This window comes from Anolis carolinensis, chromosome 1 (assembly GCF_035594765.1).
Source record: "Anolis carolinensis isolate JA03-04 chromosome 1, rAnoCar3.1.pri, whole genome shotgun sequence".
In the NCBI taxonomy this organism is placed as follows: Eukaryota; Metazoa; Chordata; class Lepidosauria; order Squamata; family Dactyloidae; genus Anolis; species Anolis carolinensis.
In genome coordinates, this window is record NC_085841.1 from 268,415,100 (window position 1) to 268,438,626 (window position 23,527).

The 23,527-nt window shown below is 43.5% G+C and overlaps 1 protein-coding gene across 1 annotated transcript; it reads left to right on the forward strand.

Annotated features, from left to right (window-relative positions):
* The first annotated feature begins 10,844 nt into the window (after window positions 1-10,844).
* LOC100560168 (pleckstrin homology-like domain family A member 2) lies at window positions 10,845-15,495 on the forward strand. Its single transcript, XM_003214817.4, has 2 exons — window positions 10,845-11,442; window positions 15,067-15,495. The coding sequence occupies exon 1, from the start codon at window positions 10,946-10,948 to the stop codon at window positions 11,432-11,434; it is 489 nt and encodes a 162-aa protein (XP_003214865.1). The 5' UTR covers window positions 10,845-10,945; the 3' UTR covers window positions 11,435-11,442; window positions 15,067-15,495.
* Window positions 15,496-23,527: the final 8,032 nt, after the last annotated feature.

A 23,527-nucleotide genomic window follows, 5' to 3' on the forward strand; every position in this document is an offset into this window, starting at 1 on the left:
TTAAGTGAATTACAGTAATTAACTGGTTGCATCTTTTAAATTACTAAATTAGTGAACATTGTGAATCAGGTCCTGCAACATTAACTACACTGATGGAGCTTCATCATCAGTAGCTATGTCTCACAATGACATTCCCCCCAAAATATTTTCAGGATGGAAATGCCCCAACTAAAGAGTTTCCAAGGTGTTGTAGAAAGAGCATCTCCAGTGCTTTCCTGGTTATGGGAAACATACCTGTGTGGAGAACATGCAGATAGGGGGACCTTCTCTTTGGAGTTTTTATACAGCTGTGGGATCATGGAAACCCTTTGGTGGAGGCACTAACTAGCTTTTAAAAGTAGGTTTTGAGGAGTTGCATTGACAGAAGTTACCATTTCGATGGCGTTCCCTCATCATAGTTATGTCTGATAATTCCATATCTCAGCCCTTACATAGCTTCATACTTACACATTGTCTTATATGTGTTATGCTGGGAATCAAGCAAATGTTGGGCTACAACTCCCAACATTTGACATTAGCTAAATGGGACAGGGATGTTGGGACTTGCATGCTGTGCATAGATCATGGCTGGCCAGGACTGCTTGGAGGTGGTGTCCAGCAAGCTCTGGAGAGCCACTCCTGTAGTGAAGAAAGCTGTAACAAGGATTATTCTTTCATATTTAGAGATCCTAAGTGACCTTAGATGCCTCTGTGTGAGGATCTTCATGTTCATAATGTTCAATCAATGTACAAATACGTGCTTTTACTAGAAAATCTTACTGGAAATGCTTTGTTTCTTCCCACCAAAAGACTTGCATAGGACAAGGTGATGTAACAATAACTTTAAAACATTTAAAGACTGCTTAGAGGAAATGCATGTCTGTTGGATAAATATTAGTGTAATGGCAGTCTAAATTATTTAATGGTTCTACTTAATGCGTATTCTGCTTAGGTAGTGAGGAAATTTCCCACAGTCTAGGCAAATAAATCTTCACTATTTCCTTTAAGTCTTGACAAATGTCCAACTTTTCCCATGTGGACTCATGGTGACAGTATTATCTTTACTGGATTCGCCAAACAAATGCGCACGCAATCACTCATCTATGTGGTATCTTTATTAAGTAATCAGAGAGAGAGAGAGACAGCGAGACCATGATTGGATTTCTTGGGAAACAATTACTTGGGAAATTATAACTTAGTTTTTGCCACCCACTCATTAACATACAATGCAAGACTAATCCACATCAACTATTAGATCTTTAAGTCTCCTTTTATAGTAATAAAAAGGGTTGTTTATAGTAAAATAGTCCAATACTACTGTGCTGAAATTGGTGGATAAGTTATTTGAAAATCATGTCTTATTAATAAAAAGTAAAATAAGAAGGCTGCTTCCCTGCATTGCAGATACAGATTCATAGTCCACAGTAACAGATCTGTAACTGCTCCATATTCTTCCAAATGGGTTCAGGCAAAAGCAAACTGCTGCAGCCTCTCCTATTTGTGTGTTCTCAGGCATTACTTTTTTGCCATCTTGACCAGATTTCAATGTTCCTTGGCCCCACATGTCTCTGTGTTCATCTGTGAAATGTTGAATGGCACACTCTTTTTACATGCGTATTTCAAACCAACAGAACTGATTTAAATTATAGTGTGATCATATGCATGGAAGATATGGTGTGTTCCCAGATGTCATATGGATACACTAAATGGCAAATAATAGTGGATAATATTTTCAATTAGACAAACCATGGAGATACCAAGAAGAGGGTATATCTTCTACTGGAGGAGGCTTTACGTGAATAACTGAAGCCATGGATAAATGAAACCGTGTATATTGGTTCCATGAATATGGGGGACACCAGTTTTTTTTTAAGGAGATTAATTATACTTTTTAAAAGCATGGCAGGGCTCTGGATATCACAGGCTCTGGCTCCAAGTGAGAGCTCTGAGATAAACGTCCTCATTTCCCCTCTCCATCACTGAATTGCCCTGAAATGCCCTCAAATGCTCAGTGGCTTTTGAGGAGGTCAAAATTACAAGTGAGAAAAGGGGACAGCAAACTCTCCTTCTATGAACCACCTTAAATTATCATCTGAGGATCGGCACACTCTGTTGTAAGAGCATGAATCAGAAGAATGACAAAGAAATTATTTGTAATACCCATAACAGAATCAAATTTTCCATTATGATTTCATTGACCAGGCAGTCAGTGAGGATGTTTTAATTCCATCAAAGCCACATTTCCCCTCCATCTCTATCAGCTTTCAATGTTAATTTTATGTAGCTTTAAGTATTGCACTGGGTAGGTTAACGCTCACAGTCTCCCCAAACAGGATTAGAAATTTAAGGTGTATCCAAACTGTGGCATTAATGCAGTTTGACACCACTTTAACTGCCATGGCTCAGTGCTATGAAATTCAGGGGTTTGTAGTTTGATGAGGCACCAGTACTCTTGGATGAGAAGGCTAAGGACATCGTAAAACTACAACTCTCGTGATCCCATCGCATTGAGTTATGGCAGCTAAAGTGATGTCAAACTGCATTAATGCTGCAGTGTAGATTGACCCCAAGAGAACAATTGTCATATTGGTTTTCCCTCCTAAAATGAGGCACACAGACTCATAGAATCATAGAATAGTAGAGTTGGAAGAGACCACATGGGCCATCCAGTCCAACCCCCTGCTAAGAAGCAGGAAATCGCATTCAAAGCACCCCCGACAGATGGCCATCCAGCCTCTGCTTAAAAGCCTCCAAAGAAGGAGCCTCCACCACGGGCCGGGGCAGAGAGTTCCACTGCCGAACAGCCCTCACAGTGAGGAAGTTCTTCCTGATGTTCAGGTGGAATCTCCTTTCCTGTAGTTTGAAGCCATTGTTCCGTGTCCTAGTCTGCAGGGCAGCAGAAAACAAGCTTGCTCCCTCCTCCCTATGACTTCCAGACTGTTCGAAAGGAGTAAGTATAATAGTTATTTCCTTGTAGATGTCTTAGAAATACTGATTTATCTGGCATTAAAGCCATTTTAAAGTCTGAGAAGCATCAACAAAATGACAGGAGTTATAAAAGGGCCAGTTGGGTGAGATCCTGGGAAACAATAATCTTGAATGTGCACATTCACTAACAAGTATGTATGTCAGCTGAGACAACTGCTATATAATTTCCCTCTTCCAGCTAGGACAGGTTGTAGGCAAACAAAGAGGCATATTCTTGCAAGCCTGGTGTTTGTTTAGACTCCCTTCTTATCATTTGCACTGCTTTTTGTCATTGTTTCTTTACTGTTTCTTTACTGTTTGAATGGTGCAATTGTCTTTCTACAGGCAACTCCTCCTTTTTTCTCTTCTCCTATGCCCATTCATAAAATACTCAGCCTGGAATAGCTGTGCCTAAGGTAGCAATCATTCTTGTAACTGGAAGTGAAACCAACTGAATTTTAACTGAACCAAAAGAGATTGCTGGTGGGCTGCTCTTGAAGCAGCAAGAGCTTACATAGTCAACTTCAAGTAGGCATGGTCCACAAATAAAATGGCACTAACAAACAGAACTTTGGAAAAGCTATATGGTAAGACTTTCTCATTTGCAGGTTTACTTTCCACAGTTTCAATTACCTGCGGTCACCACTGGCAAAAAACCAGAAATGTTAGTGGGCATCTCTCAGTCCTTCAGTGTGATTCTCTGGTATTGGACTGGACGTTGACCTCTTGGAAGAAGGTGGGAAGAAACTTCCTGGCCACCAAGGAAAATATTGTTTCCAAACTGCCTTTAACTGTGTGGTTAAGTTTAAGTAAACAATCACAATCTGAAAATATTGGGTGCGGTCACTATTTGTGGTTTCAGGCATTCACAGGAAGTTTTGGAATATGTCTTAAATGTTTAGGGGAATTTTACTATATATTAGACTATGTCTCATAGAGTTGCCAGTCTGGAGGATTTGAGAAGATATAGTCCAAAATAGAAGTTCTCAAAAGTTCTGCAATACCATTTACTTCTTCCTCAATGAATATTACAATTCAGTAAAAAAAACCAAGAGTGGAAAACCTGCAGTCTTTCATAAGTTGTTGAACTACTCATATGTAACCATAGGTTATGCCAACTAGGGCTTGGAACTAGAACCCACCAGTATCAGCAGGGCACCAGCTTAACACCTAAAACATAAAATCATAGCATTTTAAACCTGGAAGGCACCACCAGGGCCATGTAATCCAACCCCTTGCCATGCAGGAGTACATACTTAAAGTACTGTACTCCTGAAAGATGTCCATCTAACCTCTGTTTCAAGATCTGCTAAGGGAAGGAGTGTATTTTCACTTCTCACCCTCCTCACCAGAGCTAAATCCAGTTGCTACTTCATGGTCTGAACCAGGCAGATGGAACTACTCTGTACTGTAGGCAGGGCCGTAGCCAGAAAAAAAATTCAGGAGGGGTTTTGAAAATTTCAGGGGGGTTTAACCCCTAGCACACACCCCTCCCCACTACAAAACTGCCAATATCTGCTTGAGATAGTGCCTGGAGAGACTCTTAATGTTTTGTGTCTCATAGACTTAGCATGGGTATTTGGTTAACCAGTTAAAATTCATGAGTAAACCAGGTTTTTTTTATAACCTGAAATATTTCGGGGGGGGGGGAGTTTAAACCCCTAAAACCGCCCCCTCGCTACAGGCCTGACTGTAGGATCTTGGTCTCTGTATCCTATTATTAAATTACAAATTCTGATTCCATCTAACAAACTGTGTAACTGCTAATAAACCCAAAGTTTTATATTAGCTCCATCTATGCATCTGAAAATGTAGATTGAAATTATAGACTCATAGAGTTGGAAGAGACCAAGGCTCCTTATACACTGTCCTTATATCCCAGGATCTGGTCCCAGGTTATCTGCTTTGAACTGAATTATGTGAGTCTCCACTGCCATATAATGTGGGATAAGTAAATAATCTGGGATCACATGTATTGCTGCCAAGCCAAGTGTCACCCATCTTATATCCATGAATGCTTGTGCTAAAATACATGGAGTGCGGCTAGACTCTTCTACCTCATCCTTTTCTTCTTCTTCTTTTAGTTCCCAGCAAGGTGATACTGTCCCCATGGAGTATCCTCAGAGAACAGAATGTCTGTCTTTCATCAGAGAGATGCTACTAAATCAAAGTGAAGTCATGTCAGGTTTCCTGTAAGAAAGGAATTTCTTCTAATGGCCTTTACATTAAAAGAGGCCTCCTCTGTCTCCCAGCCCAGCTGTTGAGCGAAACTTGGGAAGAGTCCAAGGCTGCGACTGACTGATAGAGAGCAGCCTTGTTGTCGCAGAGATAATGGACTTTCAAGGCACAAGGGAGGGAAACCGGAAATCTTTGCTCAGAGAGAGCAGGAGCCAACAAGGGAACTGTGAGGAAAAGAGGGATGAGGAAAGGAACAGAACAAATTCCAGAGAGGACAATTAATCCTTTTGAACAACCTGGCCTTAGATTTTGTGGTTTTTAGCATTTCCTATTTGCAATCTGTGAGTTGGAAGACATGGTTCTCCCCTTGCTAAACCAATTGCTAAGTAGACGTCAAATCTTAATTTGAAAAAGATTTCTTTTTAGAGCCACATGAAAAATCAGCATTTGTGATATTTATTCATTTACTTACAGTATTTATATCCCGCCCTCCTCACCCTGAAGGGGACTCAGAACGACTTACAGAACACATATACAGCAAACATTCAATGCCGATTATACAGTTAACAAGGACAGACAACACAGACAGAGGTAAAGGCAGTGTTTCTCATCTTATTTCTGGCATTTTGGAGGGTGTGCTCCACTCCGGCCCCCAGGGAGGGAGGGGAGTTCACTCCATCTTCCATTCCGAGGAGCTTCCTCCTGATCAATGTCTTTTGCTTTTATTACCTCCCCGCTAAAAGCGGTACCTATTTCTCTATTCGGGCCCCTGTCGGTGGCGCAGTGTATTAAAGTGCTGAGCTGCTGAACTTGCAGACCGAAAGGTCCCAGGTTCAAATCCCAGGAGTGGAATGAGCGCCCGATGTTAGCCCCAGCTCCTGCCAACCTAGCAGTTCAAAAACATGCAAATGTGAGTAGATCAATAGGTACCGCTCCGGCAGGAAGGTAACGGCGCTCCACGCAGTCATGCCGGCCACATGACCTTGGAGGTGTCTACAGACAACGCCGGCTCTTCGGCCTAGAAATGGAGATGAGCACCATCCCCCAGAGTCGGTCATGACTGGACTTAACGTCAGGGGAAAACCTTTTTATTTCTCTACTCGCATTTCTGCTTTTGACCTGCTAGGTAGGTAGGTAGGTGAGCTGGGGTTAACGGCAAGTGCTCACCCCAACCCACGTTTGAAATATTTAGAAATTGACATACACATAGTTGGGTCATTCCTGTCATGTGTAATTCAGCTATGTATTTCTTTCAGAACACATGGATAACCTATAACACAAACTAAAATAAAATAGAAACTTATCACACAGACTAAAATGAAATAGATCTTTGTTGGTCAGAGGTTATATCCATTGTGTAAGTGCAAACTTGTTCTGTAAAACCTTTTACATCAACTTCTAAATATGTACAGAATTCTGTGACCATTCAGGGCACCATGGTTTAAGAAAGATGTTGGCGAAGAAACACATGTCCAGATAAGAAGATGATAAAAGTCTAGACACCAAAGCCTATGAGAAACACCTTCAGGAGTTGGATATGTTTACCTTGAAGAAGAAAAGATAGAGAGGTGATAACAATGACCAGCTTAGATATTTGAAGGAATGTCATGTAGAAAATGATGTGAGTTTATTTTCTGTCTCTCTAGAGCAGGCATGGGCAAACTTCAGCCCTCCAGGTGTTTTGGATTTCAACTCCCACAATTCCTAACAGTCTTTCAGAGTTGAAGTCCAAAACACCTGGAAGGCCAAAATTTTCCTATGCCTGCTCTAGAAACTAGAACATGAACCAAATGGATTATAAATTAAGAAAAGAAAATCCACCTAATTATTAGAAAAAAACTTATTGACTGTAAGAACTATTCAATAATTGAATGGACTGCCTGAGAAGATGGTGGCCCCTCCTAATTTTTTAAAGAAGGCTGAATTAGCATCTTTTGGGAGTGTTTTACTATTGTATTCTTGCTTGTCAGGGAGTTGTACTAGATGGCTCTTGCAATCCTTTCTAACTACAATTTCATTTGCATATACTAACAACTCCCAAGCCAACAGGGCCACGCATCTAAACTTGTATTCATGCAAATGCTACCCCGCCTTACTAGGAGTGTGCATAAATTGTCATCCACTTTCCCCTCCCAAACTCCAATGGTTTTAAAAGGGAGATTAAGTATAGCTATAGCCAGGGCCGGCCGGAGATATTTTTTAATGGGAAGCGGGGGTGCTGAAAAGCGCCCCCGCCACCCGCGCCCTGGCCCCGCCCAGCGTGCCCTGGCCCCGCCTCCCACGCTGCGTGGGAGGCGGGGCCAGGGCGATTAGTGAGGGGGGCGGGGCCACAGTTGGCCCCGCCCCCGCCCAGCGTGGCCATTTTGCCCTTAGTAACAAACTAAGGGCAAAAATGGCTTATCTGGCTGTGCGCATGCGCACAGCCAGAGAAGCCATTTTTGCCCTTAGTTTGTTACTAAGGGCAAAATGGCCTAGCTGTGCTGTGCGCACGCGCACAGCACAGCTAGGCCATTCGGGCCTGACTTCCTGGTCGCGGCCGGCGACCGCCCGGGTGATCGCCGGCCGCGACCAGGAAGTCAGGCCCGAATGGCGCCCCTAGCAGCCAGCGCCCGAGGCGGCCGCGTCCGCGGCCGCCTAGTAACAACCGGCCCTGGCTATAGCTAATACAACTACCAATGATTCACAAATCATAATAACTTAGTATGAGCTTCAGTATTGAACACTGTGAAAGCCATCCACTGCATGGCTATCAGCCTCCTCCCAATAGACTTAAATCAAGGAAAAGCTTCATGAGAACCACTACTCCTCTTAACGTTCCCCCAGCAACAGCAAGAGTATCGCCCTGGGCAGCTAAACCAGGAAATCCCAAATAGATCCCCCACCACCACCACAAGGGTCTTCCTTCAGGGGCAGACCAAGAATGGGCAACTTGGAAGTCCCTGTACTGAGTCAGAAGTGGAATGGGCAGATCAAAAGTCAACCTGGCAAAATAGCACAACCTGGAGGAATCCTCCACCTTGTGCGACTGTGGAGCAGAACAAACAACTCTGCATCTGAATGCTTGCCCACAATGCCCTGCCCCATGCACAGAGGAAGAATTGTTTAAAGCTACAAACAATGTGATTGCTGTTGCCCGTTTGTGGTCTAAAATTATTTAGCCATATGCACTCCCTTATTTTATCAGTCTTATACTTACAGTAGTGTCTCACTTATCCAAGCTAAACGGGCCAGCAGAAGCTTGGATAAGCAAATATCTTGGATAATAAGGAGGGATTAAGGAAAAGCCTATTAAACATCAAATTAGGTTATGATTTTACAAATTAAGCACCAAAACATCATGTTATACAACAAATTTGACAGAAAAAGTAGTTCAATATGCAGTAATGTTATGTTGTAATTACTGTATTTACGAATTTAGCACCAAAATATCATGATATATTGAAAACATTGACTGCAAAAATGGCTTGGATAATCCAGAAACTTGGATAAGTGAGGCTTGGATAAGTGAGACTCTACTGTATTTACGCAATGCTTTCAACATGAAATAAAATAAAAGCTCCAATATTAAAATCTGTGTATCTCTGAACATTGGTTGCCTGATTCCTGTTCTGGCTGTGGGATTCTCATAAGTATTTGGATGGTCTTTGTGGGAAAGGTTTGCCTAACTAGCTATCGTTGTAGTCTGAGCCAGAAAACTGATGATAATGATGATATAAGGTGAATATAAGGTGGGAGAAAAGAGAAAAAGGAAGCAGGAAATTGTTTTAAAAGGCTAATTAATGTATATATATGTTTTAAATTGGAGCCCCGGTGGTGAAGTGTGTTAAAGCACTGAGCTGCTAAACTTGGTCCCAGGTTCAAATCCCGGGAGCAGAGTGAGCGCCCGCTGTTGCTCTAGCTTCTGCCAACCTAGCAGTTTGAAAACATGCCAATAGGTACCGCTCCGGCAGGAAGGTAATGGCGCTCCATGCAGTCATGCCGGCCACATGACCTTGGAGGTGTCTACAGACAACACCGGCTCTTCAGCTTAGAAACGGAGATGAGCACCAACCCCCAGAGTCAGACATGACTGGACTTAACGTCAGGGGAAACCTTTACCTTTAACTTTTATGTTTTAAATTTAGTTAGAGATCTAGGTTTTTAATGGTTTAAGCTATTTTTAGTGTTTGGTTTAATTCTATTATTATGTTTATAGTGTTTTCAGTTTCATATCATTAGTTTTAGAAGTTTGCTGCTTTGAGTCTCTGTTAAAAGAAAAAGCGACAAATATAATTTAATGTAGGTTGGTGAGACAAATTGTGCAATTATGTAAATGTTAGAAAATGTTGCTCAAGTATGTTTATGTTTGTATGGGCAGTGCTGGTTTCTTTATTTGTGTATTTTCTGTTAAAAGTTGGATTTAAATAATGGGAAGGGTAAAAAGAAGAAAATGACTGGCATGTGTGACTGGGGCCCCATCCATTAGAATGCAGATTGAACTGGACTATATGAGTCCACATGGATTATATGGCCATGCGGACTCATATAGTCCAGTCCAATACAGTTCAATCTACACTATATGGCAGTGCAGTAGTCAAGGAAATAATGCCCGGCTGCTCACTGGAGGGAAGGATATTAGAGGCAAAGATGAAGTATTTTGGCCACATCATGAGAAGACAGGAAAGCTTGGAGAAGAGAATGATGCTGGGGAAAATGGAAAGAAAAAGGAAGAGGGGCCGACCAAGGGCGAGATGGATGGATGGTATCCTTGAAGTGACTGGTTTGACCTTGAAGGAAATGGAGGCGGCAACGGCCAACAGGAAGTTCTGGCGTGGACTGGTACATGAGGTCACGAAGAGTCGGAAGCAAGTGAACGAATAAATAAGAAGAGATATGGCAGTGCGGATGGGGCCTGGGTTGTCACAAGCATAAATGGAAAGTGTTGTCAAAGGTTTTTGTGGCCAGAATCACTGGGTTGCTGTGAGTTTTCCGGGCAGTATGGCCATGTTCCAGAAGCATTCTCTCCTGATGTTTCTCCCACATCTATGACAGGTATTCTCAGAGGTTGTGAGGTCTGTTGGAAACTAGGCAAGTGGGGTTTATATGTATGTGGAAAGTCCAGGGTGGGAGAAAGAACTCTTTGTCTTTTTGAGGCAAGTGTGAAGGTTACAATTGGCCAGCTGGATTAGCATTTAATGGCCATGCAGCTTCAAAGCCTGGCTGCTTCCTGCCTTCGTTGCAAGGTGTAAAGTTTCCAGCAGACCTCACAACCTCAGAGGACACCTTCCATAGATGTGGGCGAAATGTCAGGAGAGAATGCTTCTGGAACATGGCCATACAGCCCTGAAAACTCAGAGCAACTCATAAATGCAAAGCCTTCCAGCCAAGTCTATTCTCACATTTAGCTCTCTACCAATAAGGAAGGCGTGCAGTTGGGGGCAGTCAGGGCAAAAAGAACAAAGGACGGCGCTTGTTCTCTCCTGTCTCTATGCTGAGTGAAACAAAGGACGAGTTTTTTCTGTATTGCTAGCCGTCCAAAGAACCCACGGCCGGGTCATGGCTATAGTAAGGGAATCAAGAGGCTGCCTTGGTTTCTGGAAGCGACTGCGCGCACCCAGCCTCGATGAACCAGGCCCCACCCAGGTGGAAACATCCGGCGCGGGGAAGAAGCGCGGAATGACTCCGGGGAGGGGGAAATCGCGGGGGCGGCGAGAGGGCGGGGCTTGGGGAGGCTATAAAGGCTGCTCTCCGCGTGGCGGGTCCGCCAGTGCCACCCGGGAGGGGAGAGGAGAGGAGCGTGGAGAGTGATTCTTTCGAATCGGGGCAAGGCGCGTGTGGGAGCATGAAGGACTCTTGTGCGTCTCCGTCCTCGTCGTCGTCGGCGGTGCTGCGGGCGGGGGAGCTGGAGAAGCGGAGCGCGAGCCTGCTGCAGCTGTGGAAGAAGAAGCGGGCGGAGCTGCGGGCGGACGGGCTGAGCCTCTTCTCCCCGGAGGGCGGGAAGGGGGCGGCGGGCGGGGGCCTGGGCGGCGGGAGGAAGGAGCTGCGCTTCGGCGCCATCCAGAAGGTGGACTGCGTGGAGCGGACCGGCAAGTACGTCTACTTCACCATCGTCACCACCGACCGGAGGGAGATCGACTTCCGCTGCCCCGGGGAGAGCTGCTGGAACGCCTCCATCACCCTCGCCCTCATCGACTTCCAGAACAAGCGCGCCCTCCGGGACTTCCACAGCCGGCGGCAGAAGGAGGAGGAGGAGGAGGAGGAGCAGGCCACGGCGCGCGCCCCCCACGCCAAGCCGCCCACGCGCCGACCCAGGCTCGCCCGCGCCTCCTGAGCCACACGGTGAGACGCCCCGACGGGAGGGTGGGCATATATCCCTGCACCCCCTGCCGCCCCCTTACTTCACCTGCCCCGGGGGGGGGGGAGGCACCAGGGAGCACTCTGGCTGGGAAGGCTAAAGACTATGTAAAACTTGAGCTTTAAGCAGTGTCACCTGCATTAATTGACGAGTGTAGATGCTCCCTTGGACGCCTGCTCCTCCCTCCCGGATCTCCTCCGGCTTTTCTTGCTCTCTAGCAGCAAAACCATCACTGACCTGATCTAGAGGGGATTGGAAACTTCTCCTGGTTGATGTTGTTGATGGCCATGAAACAAACATTTACTGGATATGCGTTGTCGAAGGCTTTCATGGCTAGAATCGGTGGGTTGCAGTGAATTTTCCCCAGGGCTGTAGCCAAGGGGAATTTGGGGTTCAGCCTCGCTCCCAAATTTTCAGGTTAAAAAAAACTGGTTTACTTATGAATTTTAACTGGTTAACCAAATCCCCATGAGTGTCCACTGAAGTTTATCAATTGAGCCGGATTTCTAAATTATTTCGTGTTATGGAACTACTCTTCATGATTCGCTAAAAAAAAAAAACGTCACACACACACCCCATTTTTTTTCTGGCTATGGCCCTAGTTTTCCAGACTGTATGGCCTCAGTAAAAATGAACACAATCTGGCCTCCAGCATTTAAAAAAACTCAAAAATCAGGACAGTAAATAAAGAACAACACTCAAAAAACGGGAATTCCAGACATGAATCAATCAGGGCCAGCTAACACCTCCCAATAAAAGATTCCCCCGAGGCAGGAAACAGCCGGACTTTGAAGTTGAAAGGCTATTCATTGTTAGCCAAGGAACGTCAGGAAAGAATGCTTCTGGAACATGAACACTCATAGCAACCCAGTGATTCTGGCCATGAAAGCCTTCAACAACACAGCGGGGGGGGGCTTGAGGGGCTTCAGTCCCCCCCCCCCCAAAAAAAATCTCAGTGTGGTCCGCGAGAAGGCCTTACATTTATTATTTAAACTGTTACATTTATTCATATCATGATCTGATCCCCATGCTCAATATATCCCATATGCATGGGGGTATTGGGATAACAATACATCCCTTCCTACAGCATCCCTTCCTACACCCAGGGCAGCCTTCTGCCTCAGCTTGCACTCGGGTTTGCTAGGGTAGATCCTCTCTCACTCCGACTCACCCCCACCCCAATCAAAATCCCAGCCCTGCCCCTGCCCCCAAATCAAAATCCTGGCTACGGGCCTGCCACCAAGGTTTCCTGCAAGATCTTGGCCTCTTGCTCTGCATTGATGGATATGAAATGAATAATCCATGTATGCAGATTCAGTGGTGTTTCCTAACTTTTTTGGGTGTGAGGTGTTTACAATTACAAACTAAAAGGGAAGGGTGTTCCACCACTTGCTCACTTTACTCCCCATAGATGTGCTTGTGACACTCAGCTGCAAATGTTCCTGGCTTATAGTAGTAAGTAATCCTAAGGGAGTCAATTGTGGATGGATTAATCTTGCACACAAATACACACCCCAGTGAGGCCAATACAGGTTGCTGCTTCCCATTGACTTGAGAGCACAACTGGATACTTATAGTCCACCTTGTTGCAGTTGGAAGGGGATGACTGGTGAAAGAGAGACTACAGAGAAAGGGGAAAGAAGCTGGGATCCGCACGTAGATGTTCCCTAAGCCAGTGTCCCTTGGCGCAACTGGTTCACAGAGCTGTACTGGTACAAACAGACTCCTTTTATGGAGAAAAAAAGATGATTCAGACATCCTCTTCCTGCCAGATAGCCTGAACTGGACTAGCCATGTGGTGCATGCTTTTATTCGAACATAGTGGAAATCCTTTCTCTACAATCAGAGCCGGCCCTAGGTATTTTTCAAGTGTAGGCGAACAGAATTTTGGCGCCCCCCCAAACCAATCACTGAAAAATAAAAGCGTTGGATAAGCGAAAATGTTGGATAATAAGGAAGTATAAAGGAAAAGCCTATAAAACATCAAATTACATTATGATTTTAAAAATTAAGCACCAAAACATCATGTTTTACAACAAATCAATAGAAAAAGCATACATGGTAATGTTATGTAGGAATTACTATATTTGCAAATTTAGCACTAAACATTGAACAGGGATATAGGGCAGTGTGGACTTAGATAACCCAAATATCCCTCAGTATTAAAAAAAACTCTAAAATCAGGACAATAAATAAAGAACAACACTCTGAAAACAGAAGAAATCCAGACAGTAAACAATCAGGGACAGCTAACTCCTCCCAAAAAAAGATTCGCCCAGGCAAGAAGAAGCCAGGCCTTGAAGCCACAGGGCCATTAAATGCTAATCAAGGTGATTAATTACAACATTCACACCTGCTTCAAATAAAAGTTCTTTCTCCCACCCTGGACCTTCTACAGATATATAAACCCCACATACCTAGCTTCCAAGTTCCTACAGACCTCACAATCTCTGAAGGCCCCAAAGGTGGGCTTGCGTGGTGCGAAGGTGGGTCTGCGCTGGCCGGAAGGCCCAGCGCGGCCGCTGGAAGGCCCGAAAGAGAAGGAGGTGGAGAGTGGTGCCCTCCTCCCAGGACGATGGTGCCCCAGGGATGATGGCGCCACAGGCAAATGCCTATTTCGCCTTATGGTTGGACCGCCTCTGTCTACAATTGTAAATAAACTACATTGGAAGTGGAGAGAGAACAAAGGGACTCTTCTAAGCACTTAAGGAACAAGGGGGAGTTCGAATTCAGCAAGCTTGTTGCTGTGACATACTCTCAAGGTGATTCTTAGCAGTTTCTTGTCTGAAACCGCAAGGTCAGGCTGAGAAGGGTAGGAAAAAAAGCTAAATCCAGTTTCTTGTCAAGATTTCTTCCACCAGAAGAGGTTAGGCATTGCCTTCTTCTGAGTCAGAGAGTCTGACTTGCACAAGGTAGGGATTCAAATCTTTGTCTTCTGGAGTCCTAGTCCAGCATTCAAACAACCACACCATCCTGGCTCAGCAAGCGTATGCAATCCTAGATGTACTCTTGTTGCTCTTGGCTGCCTTCAAGTCATTTCTGATTTAGGGATGCCCAAGTGCAGTGGTTCTCAGCCTGTGGGTCCCCAGTTGTGGCCTTCAACTCCCAGAACTCCGAACATCTGGTAAACTGGCTGGGATTTCTGGGAGTTGTAAGCCAAAACACCTAGGGACCCACAGGTTGAGAACCACTGCCCTAGTGGTTTACATTGCCATGTGGAGATTTGAACCCTGGTCTCCAGAGTCAGTAGCCCAGTGCTCAAACTACTTCAGCACACTGGCTTCCAAAAAAGGAAATCTCGTTGAGCTCAACAGACCTATTTCTGAATAAAACTTCAGCATTGCCTTGCATGTTATTGTTGTGATACTCTAGTGCAGGGCAAGCACCTGATTGACAATGCCTACGATGGGAGTCAAATGTCAACACCATCTTTAGGAGCGGCACAAGTGTGTTACACATACAAGGCTTTGGAGGAAAGCGTGATGTCTAACCTACAGCCACAAGTAAAAAACTTGATCAGAAAAAGGAAGCACAGTTAATAATTTTCTTTGCAGAAAATGTATTCACTTTCATTTCCTTGATGGTTTTCTACTTTTCTCTTCCTCTAGAGCTTAGCTTTGGATGGCAAACAAGATCCAGTTGCCTTGGACTGGGATTCATTTGCACTGGAAGAAGGTACCAATGAAGGAAAGCAAAGCCGGGTGCCAAAAGCTAGATTTCATCAAATCTGATGCTGCTGAGCAGAATAATCAGGTTTTCACCAAAAGGCATTTACTGACCAAAGAGACTTAGAAAACACATGGTCTGGCTAACGGAAAAGGAGACCAGCTTGTAAACTACTGTTCATTTTCTATTTATAAAATGCAAAGACTGCTCAACGTCTCCAGATGGGGAAAAGAACATAATTTATATTATTTGTAGGATCTGTCTTTTGTATTTATTTTTGTTGACTGCCTTTCAAGGAAGCACCTGTCTTTATGTTGCTTTTTTCCTTTGATGTGGCCATTCCAAATAAATTATGTGAAATGTTCACTTTATTTTCCTAAATGTCTGATATCATAATTGCCATGAAATGCTGAATTGCACTCAGAAATCTGACACAGCCATGAAATGTGCTCATCCGGACAATCTGTTAACAGGAAAATTTGCTAGCATTGCACTAATCCAAACCTACCACAGAAGGCTGGCTTGATCTAAACGTTCAAAGGGAAATGAGCATTTAGATCAAGCCTTTGTCCCTGTCCTCCTCATGCTAAAAGGTTGCTAGAGGGAAATCCCAGCACTCCATTTATATGAATTACATGCTGTGCACTTTCATGTGTTTCATTAATATAAAAGCACTTGCAAATTTGGGATTAGAGGTAAAGTCTTAATATCTTAAATATCATGAATGCACCAGATCCTGTCTGATTTAGGAAGTTGAGCAGAGTCTGATTAGTACTTGGGTTCAGTGCTGCCAGGGAATACCAGGTGCCGTAGACTGTATTTCAGAGAAAAGAACTCGCAAATCACAATTTTTGGCCTGCAAAACAAGGTCATTACAGGTCAACAGGCAACTTGAATGTGCACAGGCAGACACATACAGAGACTTAATTCCATTCTAGGGGTATTTTGATAAATCTGCATCAAGTCTTGCACCCTGATGTTCCCTAAGAGGTGATATATAAAGGCTCATTGCCTCTGCTATTGCAGGCGAGTTTCTATGAGGACTGGTAGCATTGAAGTCCTGATGCTGTATCAGTACTTGTTTTTAGCAAATTATCTGGGAAGAAATGCTTCTTTTTGCCTCTCCGTGGACTCCCACCACTCAGCTTCATAAGATGACCTAGGTTCCAGTATTCTGAGTAAAGAAAACATACAATTTCAGAGGTGCTTTTGGCAAGTCCCAATTTTGGCCTGAGTTCCAACCCTATAATCAGATAAACAGATGTTTGCCTCAAGCAACATATAATGGGAAGCACGGTGCTGCACCTCCTCTTTTTCTCGGGTGTTGGTGGGAATCTTTGTCCTGCCATTACTGGGGAAAAAAAAGTCAATTGGTAGTCTGCTGAGTGTCATTATGTTGGGTGTGGAAGATACATCTTGGGCTTTGCCTCAGGAAGCTTAATATCTTGGGCCAAACCCTGGAATCTTGCATTTGCTATATGAAGATAAAAGTTGTTATGTGCCTTCAAGTCACATAACAATAGTCACATAACTATTGGAGCCCCTGGTGGTGCAATGGATTAAACCTTTGTGCCGGCAGGACTGCTGACCTGAAGTTTGGGTTGCTGACCTGAAGATTACCGGTTCGAATCCTGAGAGAGTGCATATGAGCTCTCTCTGTCAGCTCCAGCTCCCCATGTGGGGACATGAGAGAAGCCTCTTACAAGGATGGTAAAACATCCAAGTGTCCCCTGGGCAACATCCTTGCAGATAGCCAATTCTTTCACACCAGAAGACACTTGCAGTTGCTCCTGACATGGAAAAAACTCAAAACCTATGACAACTCCATGATATAGATTTATTCAAAAGCAGTTTATTATCATTGCCTCCCTTTGAGACTGAGAAAGTGTTTCTGAAGGCCGCCCAGTGGATTTCTGTAACTGAGTAAGGATCTAAATTGTCATCTCCCAGAATCCCGACCCAACCCTCAAAACATGGCATCACTCAGGCTGTCAATGAGTATATCATAAGGATGGCTAAAATAATGTAGGTGAAGTTCTATAAACATCCAAAATGCTGTATAAAAGAGAAAAAAAAATGTTTTGTTAGCTTTGACTGGCTATACAGTGATTTTATTGTTCATGGTCCATTTCTTTCTGTTTCTTTGAGAAACAGTCAAATTTAGCAGTGTAGTTTCTCAAGAGTCCAAAGGAATTAGTCCACCATCAAGAACTTGTGGTTATTCAGAAGATTAGAACAGAAAAGGCAGGAGTGGAAATAGTGGTCCACCCAATATCAGCTGATGATGATGATGTCTTAAATGTCCACAACTCTCATTGTTCACCGCCAAAGCATGGTCTGAGGGGGTGAGAATTAAAGTCCAACAAAGATGGAGGTAGAGAATGCTCCTGAACATTGTCACATCTGTAAAAGAGTCCTGTTCAAGCCAGGAAGAGGAGCTTCAATCTCACAGTGGAACTACTTACTTGACAACAACCATGGGTTTTCCAGTCCTGTATTTGATGCCAGAGTACAAAATAGCATTAGAGAGAGTTGCAGAAAGCAAGCAAAGAAGAAAGGGAGTGCCTAAGCTCCCCTTTCCCTTTTATTTTACCTTGGACACGCCTCCCCAGTTGTCTTCCTCTTCCCTTGCTCACATTTAGCAATTTGGTGGATCAAAATAGTGCGGGGGGGGGGGGGGGGGTTTGCAGAGAAGAGCATTGGCTTTCATGGCCAGAATCACAGGGTTGTTGTGTGTTTTATGGGCTGTATGGCCATGTTCCAGACATACTCTCTCCTGACGTTTTGCCCACATCTATAGCAGGCATCCTAAGAGGTTGTGAAGTATATATAGTGCTTCATTCTTCCCATACATCTACTCTTCCAACATACATTTATTCAAGAAATTGGGAAGTTATTATTTATTAGGACCTCGCTTCCCAGAGCCCCGCCGCCAATGATCATGCTGGCTGAAAGATTTAAAAAGTTGTAGTTCACAAGGGTAACGTCCCCAGGCTCTTACTCCACACCCTGCTGCATAGCAACAATGGACACAAACAGTGGGAAAACCTGTATTTCTCCCTATGGTTGTATCTGCTCTCATCCTGCTTAAATTAGCAATGCAGAGAGAGGAAGGAACTGCATAGACCCAGCAAAGTAATGCACCTACTGGCTAACCATTTCAGAAACACAAGCTTTTGGCAGATTCATATGACTTTATTCAGGAAACAAAAGTTGATCTCAGCACACAACTGTTGTCAGAACTGAAATTTTTTCAATGTATTATCAAAGGCCGGAATCACTGGGATGTTGTGTGGTTTCTGGGTTGTATGGCCGTGTTCTAGAAGTTTTTCTCCTGACATTTCACCTGCATCTGTGGCTGGCACTTTTAGAGGATCTTCCCATCTCTGTGTGTCTTGAATCCTTTGAAGATGCCGTACAGTCCAGACAACACTCCAGAAAACTTTTCAGTTACAGTGTTTTTGTGGACTTTACTCCCATTCATTAACAACCCGGAACAGTCTGTCAGCCCAGGCCTTACCTCTCCTTTCCTCTTGTATCAGGTTTCTTACAGGAATGAACTTGGTAACTCAAGGTTTGCTTTTCCTTTCTCACACATCCTCTCATTATCCCATGCTGCAAATGAAAAACCATCTTTCTTCCCAGCATTACCAGCTGTGCAGCACATCCCATCATTCTGCATTACAAAGCACATGCGAAAGCATGACAAGCCAGCATGGTAGGACCTATGGCCATGAAACAGAAGTCCTCTAACAATTTCTTGAATAAAGGATCACACATTCAGAGTTTTCATATCAGCATAGCATGTGGCCCTGCTTATTATATTTTCTGTTGCTGACATTTCACAAAATTTCAGATTTACCACCAGCTACAAGTATTGGATAGAGGAACATTGGAAAAATCACATTTTGCACTACAATCTCCTCACTTCTGCAAATGGGGAGTTCTGGGAGATACCGTCCCCAAAAAATAACATTTGAAAGTTCTGAACATAGGCATGTGTCATTTGTGTGGTTCCTGAGGAGGAAGGCATGGAGAACAGTAATCAGCCAGTGATAATGTTGCCAACAGTTGAGTCATTCCTTTTAGAAACATTTTCATAACCATTTGAGGATGGAATCATCAAGTAGAAACAACTATTGGAAAGGCAGCTTACGGAATGTGAAAGCTAAATGTTGTATTAAAATCAAGGTTAGCTGAGTCTATGAAGGCATCCATCTGGAAATTGATGTCCTCTTTGTGATAGATCATGCAGATCCAGAATAGGTCTCTGTAGTCAGTCACTTATGGACCTACCACCAAGATTCTACTTCTGAAAGACAATGATAGCCACGAAGGATCACTGATAATGATGACAACACCACTTTAACAGCCATGGCTCACTGCTATGAAATTTTGGCTGTAATTTTTCCAAGTCTCCAGCCTTCTCTGCCAAATAGTACTCCAAACTACCAACCCCCTGGAGCACCCGCTGGTGCAGTGGGTTAAACCACTGAGCTGCTGAACAAAAGGTTGGCAGTTCAAATCCGGGGAGCGGAGTGAGCTCCTGCTATTAGCCCCAGCTTCTGCCAACCTAGCAGTTCGAAAGCATGCAAATGTGAGTAGATCAATAGGTACCGCTCTGGTGGGAAGGTAACGGTGCTCATGCAGTCATGTCGGCCACATGACCTAGGACGTGTCTACGGACAATGCCGGCTCTTCAGCTTAGAAATGGAGATGAGCACCAACCCCTAAAGTGGGACACGACTAAATGTCAGGGGAAAACCTTTACCTTTAGCTATCATCCCCAGGATTCTATAGCATTGAACCATGTCAGTTACAGTATTGTGAAACAACCTTCATTCTACAGTGTAAATGCACCCTATGTGTCTTTTTTCTGAATGAAAGGCAATGATGTCTGCCACCACCAAGCTTCACATTTCTCTTGTTTTTCCTGAGCTGAGCTGCCTGTATTTTTGGACTCTTCCTAGGGATGTAACTATGGGCCTGCACTTGAAAACTGCTCATTACAACCACTGCTAATAAATTCAAGACATCCCATTTACTGGGTTTCTTTCTGCATTGCTTTGATCACTTTGACTGAGTTAATAAAATGTGAGTAAGACGAAATCATGCTTGACGTTCAGTCTCACTTATGACCATCAACAGACATTGAGAGTAAGCCCAACAGCTGCCTTTTGCTTGAACACCTGTCACAGAAGAGATAATAATGGAAAAGAAAGTGCTTGGGGCTGACAGCCTCTCTGCCCTAATCACTAATTTCCTTGCTTTTCTTCCTCTCTCTGAATGAAAGGTCTGTCTTGAATTGCACATCCAGACTACTCATTATTCTACATCCTTCCCCAAGACAGTGCCTTCCAGAGGCCTTAGGTCTCATTATGCAGACTGGCTGTGCTGCCTGAGGACAATGGGAGTTGTAGTCCAACAGGGATGGGATGAGAACATCTGTTCTAAACAGTGTTACTCAAAGTGGTGGCCCACAGCTGGTTTGCAGAAAATTTCTAGGAAAGAAGCAGCTGGAACCAATGTATGGTAGAAATCCTGGCATGTTAGGAAAAATGATACTTGTTGCCAGACTCTTGCTTCTTGGGAAGCACTTTTTGACAGTGGAATTTTTCCAAATGCATCACTTTGTTTTTGAGGCATTATAATTATGTTACTGAAACATCCAGCAAACATCAGCAATCCTGGAAAAGATTGACCAAATACAGTGTTCCCTCGCTACTTCGCAGTTCACTTTTCACGGATTCGCTGTTTCACAGTTTTTCAATAAACTCTAAAATACTATTATAAATAATAAAAAATTACAATTTACAGCCTAAGGAAGGGAGGAAGGAGAAGCCAAAGGGAGAGAAAATGTGCCCAAGTGGCAACGGGAGGAGAAGGAGGCGATTTATCAATACACAATTTGTTGATAAAGATTTAAAATAGTGTATAACTACTAAAATAATGTATAAATATTAAAATAAATTTAGTGCCCCTACTTTGCGGATTTTCACTTATTGCGGGTGGTCCTGGAACCTAACCCCAGTGACAAGTGAGGGAACACTGTAATCCTCAACTAGAGTAGGAGTGTACCTACACTGCAGAATTAATGCACTTTGACACCACTTCCACTATCTCGGGGTCAATGCTACGGAATAATGAGGGTTGCAATTTTCTCTGCCAAATAATGCTAGTGCCTCATCAAACTACAGCTCTCATGATTCCATACGGTAGTATTGAGCCATTAAAGTTAAAGTAATGTCACACTGAATTAATTCCATGGTGTGGATGCACTCTAAGGGCCCGTTTACACTGCCATATAATCCAGAATATCAAAGCAGATAATCCACATTATCTCCTTTGAACTAGATTATCTGAGTCTACACTGCCATATATTTCAGTTGAAAGCAAATAATCTGGAATTTATACAGTTGTGTAGAAAAGGCATAAGTTTCCTGCAACTGCCACTGGGCCCCTGAAAATCGACCATACTCTAGTCTCCTTTAGGTGGGGCTCTTTAGAGATGGAGGGTACATATACACTGTAGAAATAATGCAGTTTAACATCTCTTTACCTCCCATGGCTCAATACTATGGAAACTGCCCACCACTGTTTCTTTACTTTGATGTGACAAGCAAGACATTATGGACTTTGATGAGCTAGAATGACCCTCAGATTCTCAAGAACGCATTGGCCTAACCACTGAAGATTCAGATTCTATAGCTGAGGTATTTACAGAAACAGTTGTGGTGGGGACCAAAGAAAATAACTCCCTTTCTTTTTTATTTTACTTCTAAAGTAGAATATTACAAAAGAGAGACAGCACTGGGATTCCATTCCAGAATAATATACAGATTGTAGACATCAAGGAAATAATCTACTGGGCAACATCTGTAGCTGGGGAAAAGTTACTTTTTAACTGTATCTCCCAGGATCCCCTGAGCAGCATTTGCCTCTTCCTTATATTCCTTCCAGAAATCATTCCATGAGGCTGATAAAAACATAATCAGGATCCCTCCACTGGACTTACTTGAAAGAGCAGCTATTCTTTAGCTTCTCCTCTTGCTTTGCATTTATTTTTGGCCCAGCTGTCCATGTTCATGAATGGATCACAACCCCAACATTATGTGTGTATTACAGCTGGTTATTATATTAAATGTATAGCACTGAGAATTGGTCGCTTTCTTGTTTCGTTTTCCCTCTCTGCTCTTCCGTGCCTTTTGTAAGCCCGAGATAAGAGCTTTACTCTTTTTACTGGGAGCCTTTCCAACTAGAGTGGGGTATAAGTGCAACGCGCACACAGATTGCCAGATGGACAGATTTTATTCTCCTGGAAAATGAGCTGTCAAAAGGCAAGGTAGTGGAGAAAAAACACGAGAAGGAGCAAACCACGTTTTCGTGTGACATGTGTTATAATGAGATTTTTTTTTCTATAAATAGTGTTGCATGAAATTTTTAAAAATCATGTGCCTACTCTGAAATCTTGACAGATGTAGAAGTGATATACCTTATGAAATAGTGAAATGCAGCCATTTCTGTTACATAGTCACTAAACAATTCCAAACCACACAAAAGCTCTGGTCCAACTTACCTCTCCGAATGTATCTCCCCCTATGAGCCGCCCCGCAGATTAAGATCTTCCAGTGAGGCCCTGCTCTCGGTCCCGCCGCCGTCACAGGTGCATTTGGCTGGAACGAGGGACAGGGCTTTTTCGGTGGTGGCTCCGTGGCTGTGGAACTCCTTGCCAAGGGAGATTAGGGAAGCCCCCTCACTCATGTCTTTTAGGAAGCAGCTGAAGACCTGGATGTGGGACCAAGCTTTTGGCCCATCCTAAGATACGGTCGATATAATCTGATGTATTCGCTGGATTAATGTGTAATTGAATACAGACTGGCTCTGACTTTTGGCCCAATGCTACTGGCCCTGTTGTAATGGCCACACAGTGCTTTACTGTTTTAAATGGGGTATAATATTGGTTTTTAAGTGTGTTTTTACGATTGTTTGTTTTACTATATTTTGTATTATATGTGGCATTAATCTTGCCATTATGTAAGACCGCTCTGGGTCCCCCTGGGGGAGAAGAGCGGTATATAAATTAAATAAATAAATAAATAAATAAGAAATTTACCATGTTGCACAATAAATATCCTAAGGAAGGCATATATAACCTGAAGGCACCTGATCTCATCTGATCTTGGAATCTAAGCAGGATCAGACAGGGCTAATATTTGGAAGGAAGACTGTCAGAGAATACCAGATGTCATAGGCTGGCTATATTTCATATATTTCATGGTTTGTGCAATCACCACCAAGACCTCAAACTGGTTCCAGGATTTCTTATTAATCACCTGCACAGCAAAGCCACTTTCTTCAATACAAGTTTGAAGCTGCATTAAATGGCCAGTGTAGATGAGAGTC